We start from the raw sequence: 22,772 nt of genomic DNA on the forward strand, positions 1-22,772 counted from the left end.
TTACGCGCGTCAGTTTCACTCTTGACACGCGATAACAAGAAGATAACAACAGAGAGTGGAGATGTCAGCTTACTCGCAGAAATCAACTCCAGACCTCAGTCACACACACTGTCAAGTATTCAGGTGAGAAAACACTCTTTTCTGACAGATTTGTGAAAACTTTCACAGACTGGATCTACTCTTTCTGATGACTTCATACGTTTGGCAATTTTTTTAAATATTAGTGGTCAAAGTCATAAACTGCATAAAAATGCTTATAATTCCCAATATATTTCATACATGATAAATTGCATAAATCAGAAGAGTCTATTAAAGCCTAGTATGACCCATGTAGGAGTTCAGTTATAGGAATTATAAGGCTTAATTCAGGAAAGCTGAAGGTTTATGGGAAGCAGCTCAACTGTGTTTCACTCTCATATAAACCAGAAATAAATTATACAGTAACATCTCTCTTCTCAACTATTAGAGCATTCACACCGCAGATTAGAGCATTGTCAACACAACTCATCCCATGTTAGTATGTCATCCCAGCCCCAGAACTGAGTGTCACACTGATACTGTCACAACACAGAAGGGATCAGACAGATGGGGTGGATATAGGTTAAAGTTTATTGAACACAACCCAGTAGACGCAACACACAACGGGTGATATGGAGAGCTAGATGTTCTGGGACTTAGCTGATGATGAACACAGGTGAGGAGACGGGCAACAGGACATCCAAGACAGGCAGACCAAGTATTAAGGCGAAGATTATGATCCAGACGATGAACAAGGCACATGGTTTCTTAGGATAACGGGTAGAGTCTGTATCAATGACAAGACCAGACAGAGAACTGATGTGAGTGCAGGCTAGATATACTGGTGGTTAATGATGGTGAACAGGTGCAGGTGATTTGGAAACAAGGGGGTGGAACAGGTGCAGATGGTTGAGTGGATGTTGAGACTGAGCTGGTTTCACACTGCACGCCTACTGCCTTATTCACACTACATGATTTTAAAACGTCGGGCTGAACTCTGGGGTTCACACTACATGACTTGCTCTCAGTGAAATCAGGAGCAGGGCTCTCAAGTCTGACGCATTGGGCGTGAGACACACGCATTTCAACCCGTTCACACGCTCACACGCCACACCTTGTATTTCTCACGCTGAGGAGTAAGGGAACCTGTCCCGAGGCGCAGGCAAACGGAGGGAAGTTCTCTGCGAGTTCATAGCATCTGTCTCGAGTTATACAGAGTTAAATGCTAGCTACCAGCCAATCAGAAATTAGAATTAGTTGTTTCTGGGTAAATTATGTGTTCCCGCTGCAAGCTCGTTCGTTACTAGACAACACGCGCACACACGGAGTGGACGTTGAAAGAGCACGATCTGATGAATGCGGTTTGCGGACATCTTCATTTATTTTTTAATTTTTTTTTTAGCATTTTGATTTTACGATTCCTGGACGATATCTCTTGCCTGTGATCAAAGACAGTGAGAGCTGATGTTGAGGAGTATAGCCAAATTCGTGCTAAATTATTTTTGATGCATTCAAAAACTCTCCAACTGCTTTTAAAGGGGTCATCGGATGCAAAATACACTTTTATATGGTATTTGCAAATAAATGTGTCTTTGCAGTGTGTGGACACAATCACCATGCAATGAAAAAAATCCATTCACTTTTTTTAATCCTCAAAAAGCCAAAAAGTTGTTATCATTTAAAGAGACATGCACCAAAACGGGTCACTGTGAACAGAGCTGTTTTTGAAGAGGTAAAAAGGGTGTTGTTTTACACAACCATTGAGAAATTTTAACCAAAGTATGTTACAAACTTTACATGAAGACCCAAAAGAACCATACCGAAGTTGTGGAAAATGGGCATCCGATGACCCCTGTAAAGGTGACCGGTTTGGGTCTTGACATACATGCTCAGGGCAAGTTGTTATGACACAATGTTATGTACATTGAGCACTGATGTTCAGTTGGCTTGTTTGGGATCAAATTTATTTTTATTTTTCAATAAATTTGTATTTTTTAAATATAACTATTTATTTTATTTGGATGAATTTGTCTTTTTTATCAGATTTAACAATTGTTATAATTTCCATTTGTGCTGGTCAATTATGAACAATAGGCAAAATTGAACTGCTAGCAAAAATTGAAGCGAATTTGGTTGGGTCGAGGGACCGCTGCTGCAAATATTTGGGTGGCTCCTCCCCTAAATCTCACTCTAAACTTTTGATAAAACTTGAGAGCCCTGCAGGAGTGTTCAAGTTGTTGAGCTGTTCACACGACACAACGTGATTGATCCGCAACAGGAGCTAACGCACTACACGAGTTGACAACAACTATGTCACCCAACGATTCTATCTTGTCTACAAACCACGTTTTGTCACGAAAAATCACGCGAACCGGAAATGAGGCGAAACCGCACGCGCCGAAGAAGAACACAAAAGGCTTGTTTGAGATGAGCAAAATCTACGCAGAACCGATCACCGGTGATCAGCACGTAATGCATGCCGGTTAGAAATGTGTCCGAGAGCCGTCCGCCTTGCTCTGATGTCATGCTGACGTGTGTCAAAAAACTCTCGCGAGCGCAAGGTGCACGTGTCGGATTCTGCAGTCGCGCGCAGTTGCTCTCCACCGACTGCGCTGATCAAAAGCATGATGGGAAACGACTTGCTGACGACACAGCTTAATGTTGATTGGTTTAAACAACCGTGATGTGTTGTTCTCTTTTAAAATGTTTGATTTTAAAACTCGGATATCATGTTTTATGTGTATATGTTATGTGTGAATATTCCCAAACTCTCGGACAGTGTGATCTCTATGGGTTATGCAATGTCATTTTATTATAAAAAAAAAACAACACATAAAAAAACACTATGTCTGTATTAAAGAAAAAAATGACTGATAAACACTCATTTGGAATGGAATTAAATAAGTACTTTGGGTGTCTTGTTCATTATATTTATTTTCATATAAAAGCAACAGAACTTAAAATACATCCAGTTTATTATCAACACTGCACGAGCGTGAATCCCGCGATATCCATCATTGATCTCGAAGGTGTCAGATCCACTGCGAGAAGAGAAAACTGTACGGCTTGCCTGCGCTTTTTTCACTCCTCCTCTCACTACAGCCGCTACTCTCGACTACATTTCAGGCGAGGCAAGGCGCATCTCAAAAGCCTAAACACGGACGCGAATATGGACGTCAGACAGAAACTAGTGCTGCAAACTGTTTGCGCGATGATTTGCTCTGAGAAAAAAACGCCAAAAAAGAAAAAATAAGAGTATGGCCGAGTGGATGTGCATACGCGAACAGCAGGGATTGTCTGTGCTACAGAGAGAGTTGGAGGTGAGTACAGCATGTTTATATCGGAGATGTAGCTGCATGTTTATGTTTGGATGACGGCAAAAATCTATGGAACGCCAAAAGGCTCAAATTTCGCCACTAACCAAACGCGTTTCATTCTCAAAACGCCTATTTTTACGGCGTTTACAAAGCAAAAGCGCCGTTATTATCGGCGTTTTTTATATCCAGCCAATGACGCCGTTTCTGACGCCGCAGGCCATCCATAATGCGCCGTCATTTGCGGCGCTTCAGTCTGACAAAGACGGCGTAAAAAGCGGCGTATTGTATAATATTATAATCAGCCCCACCCTTTTCTTCAAACTTCAGCCCATCTACATGAAGACATGTTGTAGATTGTCGATCTGAATGGCGATCCCCTTAAGGCTTCTGTTTTTCTAATGTTGTTAGGACTGGTGTTTGGACTGTTATCATGTCATATTTTTATTTCTTCATTGGGCACGTGCAGGCCTATCCCCCTTTTTCCCTTTATCATATGTGGGTAGGCTATATACAGTATGATTGTAGACTCTCTTTACATTACCATTACATTAGATTACCAAGCAAATTTTATATCTTCAGTAGGGCATTGGTCTGCGTGCATGGAGAGCTGTGTCGTTTTGCTCTTATTGACAGGGGTTCGACTCCAAGGTCCGACCGTATTTTTATCTCCGCTTCGTTTCTTTTGTATTGGTCTGTTGGTGTATGTCTTTTAAATTTCGGAAGACTACCCGATAGCTGACAACATTGAGTAGCAGGCTGTAGGCTACTTATTAAGGAAATGACAGCAGCAACTGTTTTAAGTCTGTGTACAGTGGCTGCTGTGGGTCCCTTTATTGCTGATTATAATGATTTAGATGGGCCAAGGTATATGCTTCACGATATAGTCCATTTCGCTTTTTAAGATAATAAGACTATTTTAGCAGTTCAGGTAGAGCCTTACTAAACAATTGAACTATTAAAATAAGAGATGACGCCAGCCCAAGCGAGGACCACCGCTGCTCTTGGCCATCATACAAGACTGTAATATATTTCACATATAAATTATTTATTATCACGCTGCCATTGCCTTCAAATAGACATTAATATTGTTAACAGTGAATAATATATTTTGTACTACCTTGTTCATTCTGATGTCATATAATATAACGATTTTATGACGTTTTTTTTTTTTTGTAACACTATAAATTATTTATTTTCTGTAGAATCGGAATCAGAATTTCTGGCGTTAATTTTAGGAGACCATTGTGGAAAAAGGGGGCTAACATACAACATAAAAAAAGGGTGCGTCTTTTCGTCTTAAACGCCGTAGCATGCTAGATATTTTTCTAGGCTCGGCGACGAGTCTGCCGAGCAGCTCAACTGTGTTTCACTCTCATATAAACCAGGAATAAATGATACAGTAACATCTCTCTTACATCTCTAAACACATATCCGTCGCTATGGGCGGGCCATAGGGGGCCGGGCCCGCCCCAAAAAATGCTTGTGCCCCCCCAACTTGAGGCATAGATAATTTAATTTTAATTAAATTTTAATATTATCATAGTTGCTAATTTTGTGTTGCTTTAATGTTGCATTCTTTATCATTAAAATATTAAAAATATAAAGAAACAATGGTGTGATTTAGTTTGATTGATGGGAAACTACACTGCAACAGCCTATCACGGCCTTACAAAAGAACGTTAGGCTACGTACGTGACATACAACTAAGCCGCTCAACTGTTACCGCGCATTTTTGAAAGCTGTTTCAAAACGAGTTTTCGCCGGCTTACTCGCTTCAGTTCCTTCCGAGTGGAAGGATACTTTGATGAAGACGTTCTGCTCGGAGAAACGCTTCCTCCCGCTGTACTGGGACTGGAGAGAGGACAGCACTGCCTCCACTTAAAGTATTTGTGCGAGTGAATTTGCGTGCGTGTGTAGGCTGTGTGTGTGTGTTTGTGTGTGTGTGTGTGTGTGTGTGTGTGTGTGTGTTGTGTGTGTGTGTCATGGCAATGCATATCACTCTGTTGACTGCTTTAAAATGCAATGTTTGAGAGATGCTTCTAGTGTTACATCTAATATGTTGTTTAGTCAAGTGTTTTATGGATATTCATAACATTGCTTCTGTGTAATTATTGGTTATATGTTTAACGTGATGATTCCGTGCTGCCCGACTAGAGTTGATTATTATAAATACATGTACTATAGGCTAATAATAATTGTGCCCCCCCCCCCCCCCCCCCCCTACATTTCATATGCCCCCCCTAAGACTGAGGTCTGGCGACGGGTCTGTCTAAACATCTCACTTTAGCAGGGCGTAAGCAGCGCAGGAGCAGTGCGTACGGTGAGCGGAAGCAGGACACGCGCGTTTTGCTTTCACACTGGCAGCGTTTGACGCGCGTGGCTGAACCGCGGCGTACAGAGTACTGAATAAGTTGGCATTGCTTTATTTCGTTTTCAAATACATTTAAGAGAAAAGACTTTTTAAGAAGCTTATTTTATTAATTAATATATTATATAACGTTTGGTTCATCTTTGTTTTTGTAATTTGGGCAACAAGTTTGTTTTTGGACATTTGTTTTCTTTTTAAATTGATGAAGGACATTTGATTGACTGTTTAAAACACAATAGATATCGTCAATGCGATTTTTGGGTAAAGCTGCTGTGTATTTTGGCCATGATCAATGCATTGTCACTTTAATTCAGCGTTAGCGGTGTGGCAAAAATAGACAGGTCGCCGAAACTATTACGGCACTGCTGCTCCTGCTCTGCTCCTGTTACGTGCTGCCGCGCCGCCTCTGCGTGCGGTGTGAATGCTCGGTGTTCCGATCGGCTCTTTAATATGACTTTGCAACACTAATATGACTTTGAAAGCACACTTTTGATTGACAAAATAAATTTGATTTAACACAAAAAGTGCCCAAAATGCACAGAATAAGAATCTCTAGTGAGTTTTAACAAGAACTGGAGTAGGCAAAAAAGAGAATGAAGACTTAAGATTTAAGCTACCCATTTAAACTTGTTTATAATTATTCAGTTTGGGTGAAAGTAGCCTATGGTGTATTATAAAAAAAATAAATAAAAAAAAAATAAAGTAAACTAGCCAGAAAATATTATATATATAAACTTTCTTTTAGTTTATGAAATACACAGACAGCTACATAGCACAACCTATATCAAACCCGAGTGTGTGGTTTTTTGTACATGTATGTGTGTGTGTTTTATCCGCGGAGTTTGCAGTCTTGTAAACATATCGAAAGTAGTCTAGGCTATGACTGAAACGACAAAATTGGAGCTGTTTTCTTGGTTGTTTTGTTGTTTACCTTTTATGGTTTACCAACTTCTAAAAATAAATTTATAGTTGCCTTTGTAAATAATTGTTCGCTTATATGTAGCTTTGGAGCCGCTGCTGTGATGCTGTAGAAACGCTTCCAGTGTGAATACTCTCACGCGTCTGCAGCTGCAGTGATGAAGTTCAATTCAATTCAAATTTATTTGTATAGCGCTCTTCACAATACATATTGTTTCAAAGCAGCTTTACAGAAAGTGCATTTCAGAAGAGTACATAGAAAAAATACAGTTAGTTAATCATGTATTAATTTTGGGCATAACATATCGCCGGCGTCGAGTCGTCTCTTCGCAGGCGTCGAGTCGTCTCTTCGCAGGCGTCGTGTCGTCTCTTCGCAGGCGTCGAGTCGTCTCTTCGCAGGCGTCGAGTCGTCTCTTCGCAGGCGTCGAGTCGTCTCTTCGCAGGTGTTGGGAACTCTGAAGTCTCCGTCAGAGGCTGGATACAAACTGGAGCTGACGAACGCCATTTACCTCGGGACTAGCGTCCCGAGATAACAGCAGCAAGGCAAATGGGAAATAATTAGCATAGCTGATGTTCATAATATTAATGCATTCGATCTGATTCAACAGTGGTATAAAAGGTAAGCATTATGTGAATGCTTGGCTAAAGAGATGCGTCTTTAATCTAGTTTTAAACTGGGACAGCAAGTCTGAACCTCGAACACTATCAGGAAGGCTATTCCAGAGTTTAGGAGCTAAATGCGAGAACGGCCTCCCTCCTTTAGTGGACTTAGATATCCTAGGAATGACCAGAAGCCTCGAATTTAGTGATCTTAAAGAACGTGATGGATTGTAGTGCGAAAGAAGGTCCATTAAATACACAGGAGCTAAACCATTTAGGGCTTTATAGGTCAGTAGTAGTACTTTGTAATTGATACGGAACTTAATAGGTAGCCAGTGTAGAGACGATAAAATTGTTGTTATATGATCATATTTTCTTGACTTAGTAAGAACTCTAGCAGCTGCATTTTGCACTAACTGTAGCTTGTTTATTGAGGATGCAGGACAGCCAGCTAATAAAGCATTACAGTAATCTAGTCTCGAGGTCATGAATGCATGAACTAACTTTTCTGCATCAGAAACAGATAGCATGTTACGTAGCTTAGCAATATTTCTTAGGCGGAAAAAGGCTGTTCTTGTAACATATGATATATGATTTTCGAAAGACAAGTTGCGGTCTAGTATAACACCCAGGTCTTTTACTGTAGTGGATAAAGTAACAGGACATCCTTCTAAATTAAAGTTGTATTGTACGAGGTTTTGTGGGTAGTTTTTTGGACCAATAAGTAATACCTCCGTTTTATCTGAATTTAATAGCAGGAAATTACAAGTTATCCAGCATTTTATATCTTTAAGACACTCTTTCAATTTAGATAAGTTAGTGTTTTCATCTGGACGTGATGATATGTATAATTGAGTCTCATCAGCATAACAGTGGAAATTAATTCCATGTTTTCTTATAATAATACCAAGTGGCAGCATATATATTGAGAATAGCAGAGGGCCTAACACCGATCCTTGCGGCACTCCATAGTCTACTGACGTTATCTTCGATTTTTCCCCATTTAAACAGACAAAATGGTAACGTGCTGATAAGTACGATCTAAACCAGCTTAATGCCTGTCCCTGAACACCAGTGTAGTTTTGTAGTTGATCCAAGAGTGTTTTATGATCTATAGTGTCGAACGTAGCGCTAAGATCGAGTAGAACTAGTATTGAGATACAGCCTTGTTCAGAAGCTAAAAGTAAATTATTTGTAATTTTAACTAGCGCAGTTTCTGTGCTATGATGCGGTCTGAATCCTGACTGAAATTTTCATAGATAGCATTTTCTTGCAAGAAAGAGCACAATTGAGCGGACACATTTTTTTTCTAGTATTTTAGACATAAATAGAAGATTTGAAATGGGTCTGTAATTTGATAGGTTATTTGGATCTAATTGCGGTTTCTTAATGAGAGGTTTTATTACTGCCAGTTTGAATATTCTTGGAACATGACCTAAAGATAAAGACGAGTTAATAATATTGAGAAGAGGCTCTTCCACTACAGGTAACACTTCTTTCAGTAGTTTAGTGGGTATTGGATCTAATAAACATGTTGTTGGTTTAGATGCAATGATAAGTTTATTTAGCTCTTCCTGTCCTATAGTTGTAAAGCGGTGTAGTTGTTCTAGAGGGGCCATAATTGAGGCTGAATCATAAGACACCATAAAAGATTGTACATTTACAATTGTGTTTCTGATGCTTTCTATTTTCTCATTGAAGAAATTCATAAAATAATTACTACTATACTGTAACGGAATATTTTGCTCGGGTGATGTCTGTTTATTTGTTAGTCTAGCCATGCTGTTAAATAAGAACCTTGGATTATTTTGGTTATTTTCTATTAGTTTGCGGAGATGCTCAGCCCTGGCTGCTTTTAGAGCCTTTTTATAACGTGACATACTGTCTTTCCACACGATTCTAAAGACCTCTAAATTAGTTTGTTTGCATTTACGCTCTAAGTTACGAGTTTCTCTCTTGTTAAAATGCGTAGCACTGTTGTACCATGGTGCTTTAGTTTTCTCTCTAACCTTTTTTTAATCTAATTGGTGCAACAATTTCTATTGTACTAGAGAAAATGGTGCTCAAACTGCTAGTCATTTCCTCTAGTTCATCTGTTTGTTTGGGTTCACTGAGCAGCTGAGATAGATCAGGTAAGCTATTTGAGAATCTTTCTATAGTGGTTGGAAGGATTGTTCTGCCTGGTCGATAACGTGGCGCAACATGACAAATTTCAGCAGTACGTATTATGCAAGTTACCATGTAATGATCAGTGACATCATCACTTTGCGGTACAATATCTATATCGGTTGGATCGGTTCCATATGATATAATTAAATTAAATAATTAAACTATAATTAGTCCGGTGACGTTTTGCTTGACCCCAAAGGAGTTTAATAAATCTGTAAACGCAGCCCCTAACGCATCATTTGTGTTATCTACACTCAAAAAAATGATGTGTTGGCTTTACTAAATTTTTTATGTAAAAAGGTTCCACCGGTTCCACATAACTGGGTTTCGTTAAAAAAACATAATTTGTTCATGTAAATTCAACATCATGGAAGTCATTTTAAGCGACCCAATTAAACTCTGAGCTGAGTGTTAAATGAACACTGAAGCAGTGTTAAAGTTAATGAGATAATTAAGTGAATAATTGAGTGATGATTGAGCATTATTGAAGACACCTGATGTTAACAAGCAGAATCACTGAAGGAGAAAACCGGAATTTTATGTCACCATTATGGTGATCAGTGTTTGTTTTAGTTGGGCTCTTGACCCTCACATTATTAACTTTAGATTATGTTTGGCTGCTGTACATGAGTTATAACAGCCAGACGATCAAATAGAAAAGGTGATCTGATGATGTTGGTTGTGTTTTAACATAATCATTATATCACAACCATTTGACCTGAATCACTAAACTCACTTAAGTTTACCCTGTGGATTATAGCAGCACTGCCGTTGTAGAGCATACCATTATTAGCCTTTTCAATGGAATCCAAATGATATAATACGAACCGGAAGTACGCAACCGGAGTGGTCATCATGGCGGCACGCATTGTTTAGAGCAGAATAAGGTGGATAGATGCAGTAATGGAAACGTAATGGATGCGTTTACACTTGTCTTTTCAATGTGTAGCGGACAACATCCGGATACAGGTCGCATGTTAATGCTATGTGTAAACGCAGCCAGATACGGAGCCGCTCTACACTATAGCAGTTTGTCAAATAAATGCCTGGACATTGTGTAATCATATTTCTGTTTCCATCTTGTTTTTAATAGTTGTAAGATCAACTACAGCAACAGCACTGACTCCAGACACCACAGCAAACTCTCTGAATCCAGGTGTGTATGAACGAACTAAAGCAGCAGCTCCTACACACACTTCATGATCACATGATCACTGTCACACATCATCACTCTCGCTTCAGGTGTTTACACTGGCTCTCACAGACTGGTTTATCATCACAAATATTATCTACATAAAGAAGCTCTTTAGTCAGATTTGTCAGTGAGTTTTGATACATATAACCGGTCTTGTTCATTCTGTTGTCTGATGCAAAATAATCATAATATACAGCTAGTGTAACTCACGCCACTCCTATGATAAATTAATACAATCATAGAGAGGATTTATTAAACACAACTCAACACATGTTAGTATGTCATCACAGCCCCAGAACTGAGCGTCACACTGATGCGGAGCCGCTCTACACTATAGCAGTTTGTCAAATAAATGCCTTGACATTGTGTAATCATATTTCTGTTTCCATCTTGTTTTTAATAGTTGTAACATCAACTACAGCAACAGCACTGACTCCAGACACCACAGCAAACTCTCTGAATCCAGGTGTGCATGAACAAACTACAGCAGCAGCTCCTACACACACTTCATGATCACATGATCACTGTCACACATCATCACTCTCGCTTCAGGTGTTTACACTGGCTCTCACAGACTGGTTTATCATCACAAATATTATCTACATAAAGAAGCTCTTTAGTCAGATTTGTCAGTGAGTTTTGATACATATAACCGGTCTTGTTCAGTCGGTTGTCTGATGCAGAATAATCATAATATACAGCTAGTGTAACTCTCGCCACTCCTATGATAAATTAATACAATCATAGAGAGGATTTATTAAACACAACTCAACACGTTAGTATGTCATCACAGCCCCAGAACTGAGCGTCACACTGATGCGGAGCCGCTCTACACTATAGCAGTTTGTCAGATAAATGCCTTGACATTGTGTAATCATATTTCTGCTTCCATATTGTTTTTAATAGTTGTAAGATCAACTACAGCAACAGCACTGACTCCAGACACCACAGCAAACTCTCTGAATCCAGGTGTGTATGAACGAACTACAGCAGCAGCTCCTACACACACTTCATGATCACATGATCACTGTCACACATCATCACTCTCGCTTCAGTGGTTTGATCCCACCACAGTAAAATCAGCCTGAATTATAATTAATAATTCTGTAATTTCAGTATTGAAACCTCAAAGGATATTCATGCATTCAAATATGATATTTTTATATTTCCATCTTGTTTTTAAGTTTTAATGTCAACTACAGCAACACTTATTCCAGACATCACAGCAAACTCATGAAAAATAATATTTCTATTTCCGTCTTGTTTTTAATACTAGTAACTACAACTACATCAACTACAACAACAGCACTGAATCCAGGTGTGTATGTTCATCATCCTCATTTGACCGACTCATGGAGTTTTCTAGAATCAGTTTCTGAATCCTCTCTGGAGTTGTTCAAACAGCTGATCACAAATTTAGATTTGTCATTAAATGTGTTTAGTTTGTCTAATCTACACCACTTTCTAATTCCATTCTCTTGTACATCACCTACAATCCCGTAATGTAAAAAGTACCTGTCATTAAATGTCAGACACATCATTCTCATCCAGACAATCATAAACAATCATGTCACAATCATTTAGTTAAAGCGGCACAATGCAGTTTTGGCAATTTCTTCGCCGTATTCTCGCTTTTTGCTCGCAGGTTTCTCTAAGGTCCCCCTACAGCTTCGGAATAGATATTTGACAACACTGTCGTAAAAAGTCGTTGACAAATCTCCCCCCTCCCATCTTCTCCCTCTGGCCATGTGCATTTGTTTTCAAAGAAGCTGGCAAACACATGAAGCCATGTCCACTGAGGTATGTTTGAGACACAGAAGGCTAGCATATAAATGTTGAGGGGAGCAGGACGGCCACCATTCAACCCGAAAAAAAGTCATATAACCATTCCAATGACTCCGAAGCTGTTGAGTTAAGCTAAAAAAACTGCATAGTGCTGCTTTAACATATGATGTACAGTCTGCTAGTCTACAGATATCAATTTCAATATCAATTTCTATAAAATCATCATCACAAGCATCGATTTACTTGCAGTGATTGTGATTGTTGTTGCCGCTTCATTCGCTCTTCTCCTTCTGGCTCTTATTCTCTGTGTGATTCGTAAAAAAAGAGCAGGTGAGTTTTTCATATTTTGTAACAACGGACAAAAACATCTGATAAAATAAATATGTAATTGAGACCAATTTATTTCTCAAAAAGTGAAGAGAAATCAATGAGTTAACAAAAATAATGTTTCTATTCTACAACACTAGAATTCTTCTAGACTCTTTTAAAAACGATTGTCATCTGCATTAGAGACTGTGTGTGTGTTTGATCATAAACTTTCCGTGACATTATGTTTCAGGGAACAGAAGAGGGACTGGTGACTCTGTGGTAAGTATTAATAACCATGAGTTATTAATGTCTATAAGGACTGACCCTGAAATATGACACTCTTATTAGTCAGCGGTGAGTTTCCCCTACAACGACGTAACTCGATGCTTCACTACCATGACTGTGAATCTTTGGGTAGGCAGCGAATCACATCGATTCGATTCAAGATTCATAGGTTTTCGATTCGATTCAAGAACGATTTTTGCAAATTCAGAAAAGATTCGATTCAATGCGATTCACATTAAAATTCGATGCGAATCAATTAATTTGATTCGATTCTTCATTTTTTATATGCATTCATAGGATTATTTAAATGCTTCCCACAATGGGTCTTAGTGTGAATTACACAGCGGTCTTCGAGGGTCAGAGAGTGGGCAAAAAAAACAACAACGATATTTTGTCTATTGTTAATGTTAGTTCATGTTAGATTTAATGAATCTATTATTATAAAACATATTTCCAAAGCCTATAAATTAGCATAGAAATGTAAGCCAAATTTTAAAAAGGCTTTAAAAGAATTGTTAGTTCATTTTATGCTAACCATTTTGTAGGATAGTGTTAATGGATTCACAACCTTAATGTGTTCCTGGTACATTAAACATCCTTCCATTGTGAGACTAAAAACACCATGAACTTTCCCAACTAAACCTTAACTAACTTTTCCTCATGGAATAGTAAGTATTCCTCATGTAATACTCTTTGTTCTCTTTATACTGAACATTTTCCTTTATTCTGAAAGAAAACGCGCTGGTTGTCTACTTGTGCTGTAACGATTACGAATGCAACTTTAATGCGCGTCTGATTGATGGATAAACCACGCGCTCTTATTTCAGTGTAATTAATATTGTATTTCAGCAGTTTCCTTCGTACATTCAGTTTAACGACATTAAGTTAAATTTCATTCATGATTCATCGGAAGCGTGTGCATTTTAGACACCTATTATGCGTTTGCTCTTTCCTTGTAATAAATGCGCTCCCTTGAATAAGTGGGGTTTTACTTCAGCTGCTCAGGACGGGTATGACCCATTTCCGTAAAACTTCAGCATCTTATCTTAAAGAAAATAACGGTGACGTTTCCACGCAACAAATGCGTTGTTTCATAGCAGTGCCCGCACAATGACATCGACTCAAGACTCGCAATTGACTCAAGACTTGTTTTCTCAATAGAGAGCTGTCATCTGCTCATGTGAATAACTTCTTTTAATTAAACTGTTTGAGATCGAATTAATGCTAGATGTTTTGATATAAATTACAGACATGGCATCTGAGGACTATTTCTAAATTTTTTCAGTTATCTCGCTTTATTTCCAGATTCAATCATAGGCTTGTTCTTACATAATAGAGCACGTTCGCACATGCGCAGTCTTCAAAAATGGTACAATAAATATCTTGACAAACTCAAGATGTAAATGACATTTGTATGTATTCTAAATAAAATACACAGGTTGTACTGAATGTCAGCTCGCTTATTTTGCTCAAGATACAGATTTATTAAGTCCACATGTCATGCAATCTAGAAACTATGCTTCTAACCACAGCCCGAGAGATGTCGTTTCAACCACACAACTTTGCGATGCTATTTGCAAATGTTCATTGGAACGATGGTTTCGGGAAACACCGACCTATTCAACTATGCTGGTAACGACGGAACTTGCGACCATAGTTGGCTAACGATGCTTTCGGGAAACACACCCCAGATTAGAAAATGTCAGGGTTCTCAGCAGAAAGTTCTGTCAGTCTTGTCTTAATTTAATGTGTCTTTGTTAGTGTTGTGTTTGAGCACATGACTCTGTCTTTATTTGTGTTGGCCATGTGTCCCTCTCGTCCCGCCTTCCAATTACACTCTTAGTGTTTGATGAGTCCTCGTCAGTCTGAGTGTTCTTTGTCTGAGTGTGTGCTCACCTGTTCTTTGTCTAAGTGTGTGTTCGCCTGTTCTTTGTCTGAGTGTGTGTTCACCTGTTCTTTGTCTGAGTGTGTGTTCACCTGTTCTTTGTCTGAGTGTGTGTTCACCTGTTCTTTGTCTGAGTGTGTGTTCGCCTGCTCTTTGTCTGAGTGTGTGTTCACCTGTTCTTTGTCTGAGTGTGTGTTCACCTGTTCTTTGTCTGAGTGTGTGTTCGCCTGCTCTTTGTCTGAGTGTGTGTTCGCCTGCTCTTTGTCTGAGTGTGTGTTCGCCTGCTCTTTGTCTGAGTGTGTGTTCGCCTGTTCTTTGTCTGAGTGTGTGTTCGCCTGCTCTTTGTCTGAGTGCGTGTTCACCTGTTCTTTGTCTGAGTGTGTGTTCGCCTGCTCTTTGTCTGAGTGTGTGTTCGCCTGCTCTTTGTCTGAGTGTGTGTTCGCCTGCTCTTTGTCTGAGTGTGTGTTCGCCTGTTCTTTGTCTGAGTGTGTGTTTGCCTGTTCTTTGTCTGAGTGTGTGTTTACCTGTTCTTTGTCTGAGTGTGTGTTTGCCTGTTCTTTGTCTGAGTGTGTGTTCGCCTGTTCTTTGTCTGAGTGTGTGTTCGCCTGTTCTTTGTCTGAGTGTGTGTTCGCCTGTTCTTTGTCTGAGTGTGTGTTTGCCTGTTCTTTGTCTGAGTGTGTGTTTACCTGTTCTTTGTCTGAGTGTGTGTTCACCTGTTCTTTGTCTGAGTGTGTGTTCACCTGTTCTTTGTCTGAGTGTGTGTTCGCCTGCTCTTTGTCTGAGTGTGTGTTCGCCTGCTCTTTGTCTGAGTGTGTGTTCGCCTGCTCTTTGTCTGAGTGTGTGTTCGCCTGTTCTTTGTCTGAGTGTGTGTTCGCCTGCTCTTTGTCTGAGTGTGTGTTCACCTGTTCTTTGTCTGAGTGTGTGTTTACCTCTTCTTTGTCTAAGTGTGTGTTTACCTGTTCTTTGTCTGAGTGTGTGTTCACCTGTTCTTTGTCTGAGTGTGTGTTCACCTGTTCTTTGTCTGAGTGTGTGTTCACCTGTTCTTTGTCTGAGTGTGTGTTCGCCTGCTCTTTGTCTGAGTGTGTGTTCGCCTGCTCTTTGTCTGAGTGTGTGTTCGCCTGTTCTTTGTCTGACTGTGTGTTCGCCTGCTCTTTGTCTGACTGTGTGTTCGCCTGCTCTTTGTCTGAGTGTGTGTTCGCCTGTTCTTTGTCTGAGTGTGTGTTCGCCTGCTCTTTGTCTGAGTGTGTGTTCGCCTGTTCTTTGTCTGAGTGTGTGTTCGCCTGCTCTTTGTCTGAGTGTGTGTTCGCCTGCTCTTTGTCTGAGTGTGTGTTCACCTGTTCTTTGTCTGAGTGTGTGTTTACCTCTTCTTTGTCTAAGTGTGTGTTCGCCTGTTCTTTGTCTGAGTGTGTGCTCACCTGTTCTTTGTCTGAGTGTGTTCACCTGTTCTTTGTCTGAGTGTGTGTTCGCCTGCTCTTTGTCTGAGTGTGTGTTCACCTATTCTTTGTCTGAGTGTGTGTTCGCCTGCTCTTTGTCTGAGTGTGTGTTCACCTATTCTTTGTCTGAGTGTGTGTTCGCCTGTTCTTTGTCTGAGTGTGTGTTCGCCTGTTCTTTGGCCTGTTCTTTGTCTGAGTGTGTGTTCGCCTGTTCTTTGGCCTGTTCTTTGTCTGAGTGTGTGTTCGCCTGTTCTTTGTCTGAGTGTGTGTTCGCCTGTTCTTTGTCTGAGTGTGTGTTTACCTCTTCTTTGTCTGAGTGTGTGTTTACCTCTTCTTTGTCTGAGTGTGTGTTCGCCTGTTCTTTGTCTGAGTGTGTGTTCGCCTGTTCTTTGTCTGAGTGTGTGTTCGCCTGTTCTTTGTCTGAGTGTGTGTTCGTCTGTTTTTTGTCTAAGAGTGTGTTCACCTGTTCTTTGTCTGAGTGTGTGTTCATCTGTTCTTTGTCTGAGTGTGTGTTCACCTGTTCTTTGTCTGAGTGTGTGTCACCTGTTCTTCGTCTGTGTGTGTGTGTGTGTGTTCACCTGTTCTTTGACTGAATATGCAATATTGCTGAATGCAATGTTAGTTTTACTCCCTGTCTCCTGAGATTCCTTCATCTGATTGATTTTTGAAGGCAGCACAGATCTTTCCTTCACTGCCTTTGATATCCCACAATCCTGTGCTTTCCATTCTGTGACAGTTGAGCTAGAAAAATAAAGATGGCGTCTGGAAATTGCGGCTGTTTGTGTGTAATTGTAATTTTTTTATCGGTTTCCACTTGTAAAGCCATTTCTTGTGAGAAATGACTATTGTAGAAATTACATATTCACTTAGTTTTCACCAAAGCTCGCTCTATTTTGCTGTAGATCATTAAACCGTAACGCTGCCTCAGAAGTCTGTCCGAAATCAGTTGCGTGAGGAACTTTCTTGTGCAAACGCTGCCTGATAGGACAGCGAGGCAACAAGTTACTGCGGAGCTGTTTACATGACAACATTTTCACCCAAAAATGTAAAACTTTTTATGTGTTTTGGCCGTTCATTTACACGACAACAGTGTTTTGGGTGCCTGAAAACGCAAAGTTTTGAAAATGGGTTTCATAGTGCAAGTTTTTGAAAACACTCTCCATGTAAACAACAAAAACGTGAATCTGTGAAGACGATGACGTCATGCACATGTGGATTACGTGTTCAGTCTATAGTGTTTCATCGCCATCTAGTGGTCTGGAAGCAGATTATGGCGTTTTAGTTGTTTTCGCGGATCCATGTGAATGGGGATTGTTTTGACAATGGTGTCGTCTGTACGCGGAAAACTCAAAGGAAAAACTTCTCAGTTTTAAGTATATAGTTTTCGTGTAAACGTGTCCTGAATGTGTTGTGCTACATGTTATTAATTCCTCATTTTTCTAGTTGTGGATTTCATCATGTGTTGTTCCTGTTGTGTGGGTCAAGTCAAACATCCTGTCATGTTACAATAGGATCTGTCATCATAACATCATAATGTGAAATTGTCAGGACACACGTTTTATACATATATAACCTGAACATTTGCAGCACCTGAGTAAAATATTATTGATGGATGGCATTTAATAGCTTGATTTTTTCCATATTTCCATTGATGTTTAGGAGCAGGCAGATGATGTGACTTATACTGAAGTCGCTGCGTACAGTAAAAAACGAAGCAAAAAGAACAAGGTGAGCAAACACTTCCTTGATGTTGTCCAGCGTCAATCAACATGATAGTTTGTACTATTCTTGATTTGTGTGATTATATGCAGTTCTTCACGAATTGTGCTCAAACAACACGCTGTAATAATTGTGGGTTAAAGGTTAAAACAACTGTGATGTTCATTCAGGTTCGCTGTGATGATAAAGTGACGTATGCTTCCATCAGAGGAGCAAAAGCTGGATCTCAGGAGAACTGCAGTCAACTTTATGCCTCTGTGAACAAGAATAAATCAGTCAAATAATTATACAAACCCCACATGTGCAGAGGAATATCAATCTAGTATAACTGAATCCTAATGGTTTCATTTTTTGTTAATACATAATGCATGATGTTTTAATGTCTTTTACATGTTGACAAACAAATTGTAATGAATTGTTGTCTTTTGTTCTCTTTGTGTTCTGGCTTTGAGTTCTAGCGCTTTCAGAACTGTTTTAATAACCTTTGGTCTAGTTTTAATTTAGCAATATGGAGCTAGTGTGACTACCGGTACATATTTTCAGTAGTATTTTCAGAGCGATGAACTCACTGTTGAGGTTTGGGAACATGGGTGTGAGAACTCAGCTAGTTTAACCACACATGTTTTTAGAGAAACACGAGTGGTTAAAGAAGAAATAAAGAAGAGGAACTATCTTAACCCACACAGAACTGATCATCTCTGAACCCAGTTTGAACTGAACCTGGAAAAAAAAATAACTTATGAAATAGTTAAATACTAGTATTTGTCTGGTACCTTTTATTGGATGCTGAATAAGACAAAGCATTTTAAAATATATATTTTATTCAGTCCCATAAGTACATAAACACATAAATACATACATCACATTAATAACCCTATTACAATTTCGAGAGTAAATTAACTTCCATATATTGCTGATCCTTTATGTATTCCTTAACATGTTTTTTTAAATGCCCAACTTTTTTTAATGCCTAATTAATGCTATTCTTTACATTTTGTTAAAATAATTATTTGTTAAGAGGCCATATAAGAGACTATTGAATGGCCATATTCTGTTGCTTAATATGATTAATGGGTGGAAAAAAGATTGAATTGAAGCTGAATGAACGTAAATATTGAAATTGTGAGAAATGTACAGTATGTTTAATAAGCAATCAATGCTTTCAGCAATGCTTGTAATATTATATTATATTTATCAATAATAAAGTCGAACGTGTGTATTTATGGTGAAATATATTTTCCATCATTACACATATTTTCTTGTGCAGACTCGATGCAGAAACCTCCTGAAGAACCTCTGATTGTATGGGCTCAAAACTTTACAGACACAGATGCAATGGATTCTGCATAACATTTTGTACAGTTTGGATGCTGTCAATAGATATTTTGCATTTCAATGTCTGTTTCAGTGGTTCTTTGGGCTTCCAAATGACAAAAGCACAGACATTAGCCCCGTTTCCATCCACTTTTTGCGCTGTTATGTTATCGACAAAGTGAATATGCGAAAAAAAACATTACGAAATTTTCCGTCTCCAGACTGTTTCCATTCAATTGGCCTTTTACCGATAAGATTGTGTGTGTGATGACGTCACGAATGCCGGAAGCGATTTGTCGCATATGTTTTGGTGTATCCCAAAAAAAAGTGCCCTTGAGCCGTTTCCATAGGCCTACATTTTTTTCTACCTTTTGAGGTTCCAGTCAGCACCCCCAACACCAAACAAACAAACAAACAAAAAAATGGAGAGAGTATTCAGGCAGTTAATTGAAATTTGCCAGCTTACTGTCATTTCAATTTCACAAATAATTGCAAGTGTCCGAAATATCAGAAGACGATGGCAGAATAAAGCAGTTGCTCATCTGATAGGGCTCGAAGTAACTAGGCTACCCTTTAAATGCAACGAAGCCCAAGGGTCTGGGAGAGACCACACAATAAGGCGTTTTTGGAGGAAGTTGTGGAGACACTTTACAGAAAGTTGTTGTTTTTTTTTGCAACTTTTTGCCAGGCTCGATATTACACTACACAAAAAAACTGGTTGAGGATAAATTCTTTAAAATTGGGCAATTCCAGCGTTATGGACGTGACATTTGCAGTCAAAACTTGAAATATAAATTCTCAGAAAATGCATTTAATACTGAAACGTCTGTTTATATATCCATACTCCCTTAATAAAGGAGTCCAGACATTAGAAAAATATCAGTCTACACATGCGTTTTATATTTAATGTGAGAGAAATACACATGAGACATGACACAAAAAATCTTTAACTTTTAGGTGGCAAAATATTTTTTTGTAATTCTATGAATTATACTGCGCAAAACAAAATTAGCCTAATACTAACCCGATGAAGAATGGTCGGCCTCCATAGAACATAAAATATTATTTTTATTTAACTAGTTCGCATTTATGAGGAAAAAAACAATGTTACGGACGTGACAGTTCTCTGTTACGGGCATGACCGCTCTGAAAGCGACTTTAAAACTTTCAAAGAGACCTCAAACAGAAAGCACAAAGCCTTTCTTTAAAGTGAATTTCGTTTTTTATTAATTGTATCTTAATTTTAATCAATGTTTCATCAACCAATTGCAATAAATAAGAAGTAAATATAGTAGAAAATAGATCATCAAGGCCCGTACGGAAATGGGAAAGAAGGCATTTCTGTATTCTTCACCTTCAGCATGAAATAGGCGACTTTGCAAAAGGACTTGAAACTCATTGAGTTAATCTCGCTAAATGCTTTTAAATCCAAAATGAAAGACTTAGAGGCAGATGCCTTAATGTAGGATTAATGCTCTTAGACTGTAAACATTATTTTAAATGCTTATATGAAACGTTAGCTTTAGTCTTCTGTGTTATTTCTCTGTACCTATGTGTTTGTACTACTGCTGACTCTCCTGGTTAAATAAAGGTTAAATAAAATATCACGGAGGCGCTGGCGCGTGAACTGGACTCTCGTCCCATAAATGAACCGAAACTGAGCGTATAATGTAGGCCTACTTGCACAGACCTGAGAAGAGTGATGGGCGAAACTTTCGGGGTTAGTAAAACAACCGGCCATGGTTTTTGTTGTGACGACTGCCTCTTGCACGTGATGAAAATATCATGTGACACCACATTTATTTGCGTTAAAGCCCCTTTTCTCGACAAAAAGTGTTTCCAAACTAGTTTTTCGCGACAATTAAAGTATCGACATTGAAATTATGCGCTAAAGTTAAACGGAAAAGGATTGTGTCAACATTTGCAAAAAAAATATCGATAATTGGCATTTCCATCAGCTATATCGGTAAACATTTTGATGCGCTAAACCTTTTTTCGCAAAAAAAACCCTTGGATGGAAACCTGGCTATTGACACGTAAAACATATATTGACAGCATCAAAACAGTACAAAATGTTATGTATGAAAAAAAAAACCTACATTAAAATAAGCTAAACGAACAAAAGACTCTGCGATTTTTAAAAATTGTTTCGTAAGCAACCCTCGAAACCTGGATATACAAGATAGCCTAAATTTAAAAGTGGGATTTTCTAGACCTGGAAAAGTCATGTAAATTAAAAAATCGTTCTAGTTATGCCAAGGTCTAAAATAATGTATTGGGTAGACATTGTGAATAACTGAGTTTTTATTTCCCCATGTGTGTAAAAAGCTATGCAACCTAAAGTTATGCATTGTCAATGTAAACTTTTTTTTTTAAATATGCTTTATTTACTCATATTTTCTCTAAAATGAGTCACATATTTATAATAAATGGCTTAAATTGTAGATTTAAGTATTCTTTACCATTTAAACAGAGATAGTAGACATTAAAAATACTATTTTGTATTTTACACAATTTTAATTGATGTATGCATTCAATTATATCATGTCCTCAATACACAGTAATCAACTTCTGCAAGAAATGTAAACCATGAAATGACAAAAACCTCAAAATATTTTTAAATTATGTTATAGACTAGGCTAAATTGCCTCTAATCATACATATAAATCATGTGGAAATATAGGTCTTTTTCTTAATTTTCTTCAATTACTGCGTCCCTGAAGTCATCTTCCACCCTGTTAGCATGTAATTGTTTGCCTTCCAAATCCGACTGCAATTTCATTGAGACCATTATCAAGAAGTGACTTCATTTCTTTTACCTGCTGGAATTCAACTGTACAAACTTAGGTAAGCTTCGACTCTCACTCATATTTTTTTTTACGTTTTTGAAATGTTATCCTACTTGTCCCACCCTTAAAGTTCCACCCTGTTAGGCTATGTTATGGAGAATGGTAGTCCTATCAAAAAATGGAAAAGCAAATCTGACATAGTTATAAAAGTTCTGTTCATCTGTAGAAGGTTAGCTAGCTAAATGTTGATCACTCAAAGAGCTATGGCTAACTTAGCTCAGAATTTTCCACCCTGTTAGATTCCACCATGTTAGGTCTATAAACCTAACAGGGTGGAATGTGAAACTAACAGGGTGGAAATTCTAATAGAATGATTAGTATTTAATGTAGCAAGTTCTTTCAATTAGAGTTTAAAGTTCTTTTCCCGGCCTTTTTGCTTTTCAGTTTCAAATCTGTAACTGTCAAAGCCACATCATAACTTTACCACAACATAATTTCATTATTTTCATAGAAACATCAGTACCAGTAGTATCAGTGATTATCAGTGAACTGTGAAATTATTACAATGTAATAATATTCGTTAGGACATGTTTTTAAGTTTGTTTGTTTGTTAATCTAGTTAATTCAAATGAATTATAGCATCTTTATTTTTAATCAAATATAAATAA

General features: G+C 38.4%; 2 protein-coding genes across 2 annotated transcripts in view; one reads left to right on the plus strand and one right to left on the minus strand.

Annotated features, from left to right (window-relative positions):
* Positions 1-19,232, plus strand: part of LOC143746120 (uncharacterized) — a 37,232-nt gene extending 18,000 nt beyond the window's left edge. The window contains exons 2-9 of the mRNA XM_077237887.1: positions 10,484-10,546; positions 10,989-11,051; positions 11,492-11,554; positions 11,862-11,903; positions 12,620-12,700; positions 12,930-12,958; positions 17,942-18,010; positions 18,172-19,232. Coding sequence (XP_077094002.1) covers positions 10,484-10,546; positions 10,989-11,051; positions 11,492-11,554; positions 11,862-11,903; positions 12,620-12,700; positions 12,930-12,958; positions 17,942-18,010; positions 18,172-18,285 — 524 coding nt within the window. The 3' untranslated portion in view covers positions 18,286-19,232. The remainder of the gene's footprint in view (positions 1-10,483; positions 10,547-10,988; positions 11,052-11,491; positions 11,555-11,861; positions 11,904-12,619; positions 12,701-12,929; positions 12,959-17,941; positions 18,011-18,171) is intronic.
* LOC143746058 (uncharacterized) overlaps positions 1-22,772 on the minus strand; it is a 211,342-nt gene that overhangs the window by 109,827 nt on the left and 78,743 nt on the right. The window lies entirely within an intron of this gene.

This window comes from Siphateles boraxobius, unplaced genomic scaffold, assembly GCF_051911475.1.
Source record: "Siphateles boraxobius isolate OS27281-9 unplaced genomic scaffold, OSU_SipBor_1 21, whole genome shotgun sequence".
NCBI lineage: Eukaryota > Metazoa > Chordata > Actinopteri > Cypriniformes > Leuciscidae > Siphateles > Siphateles boraxobius.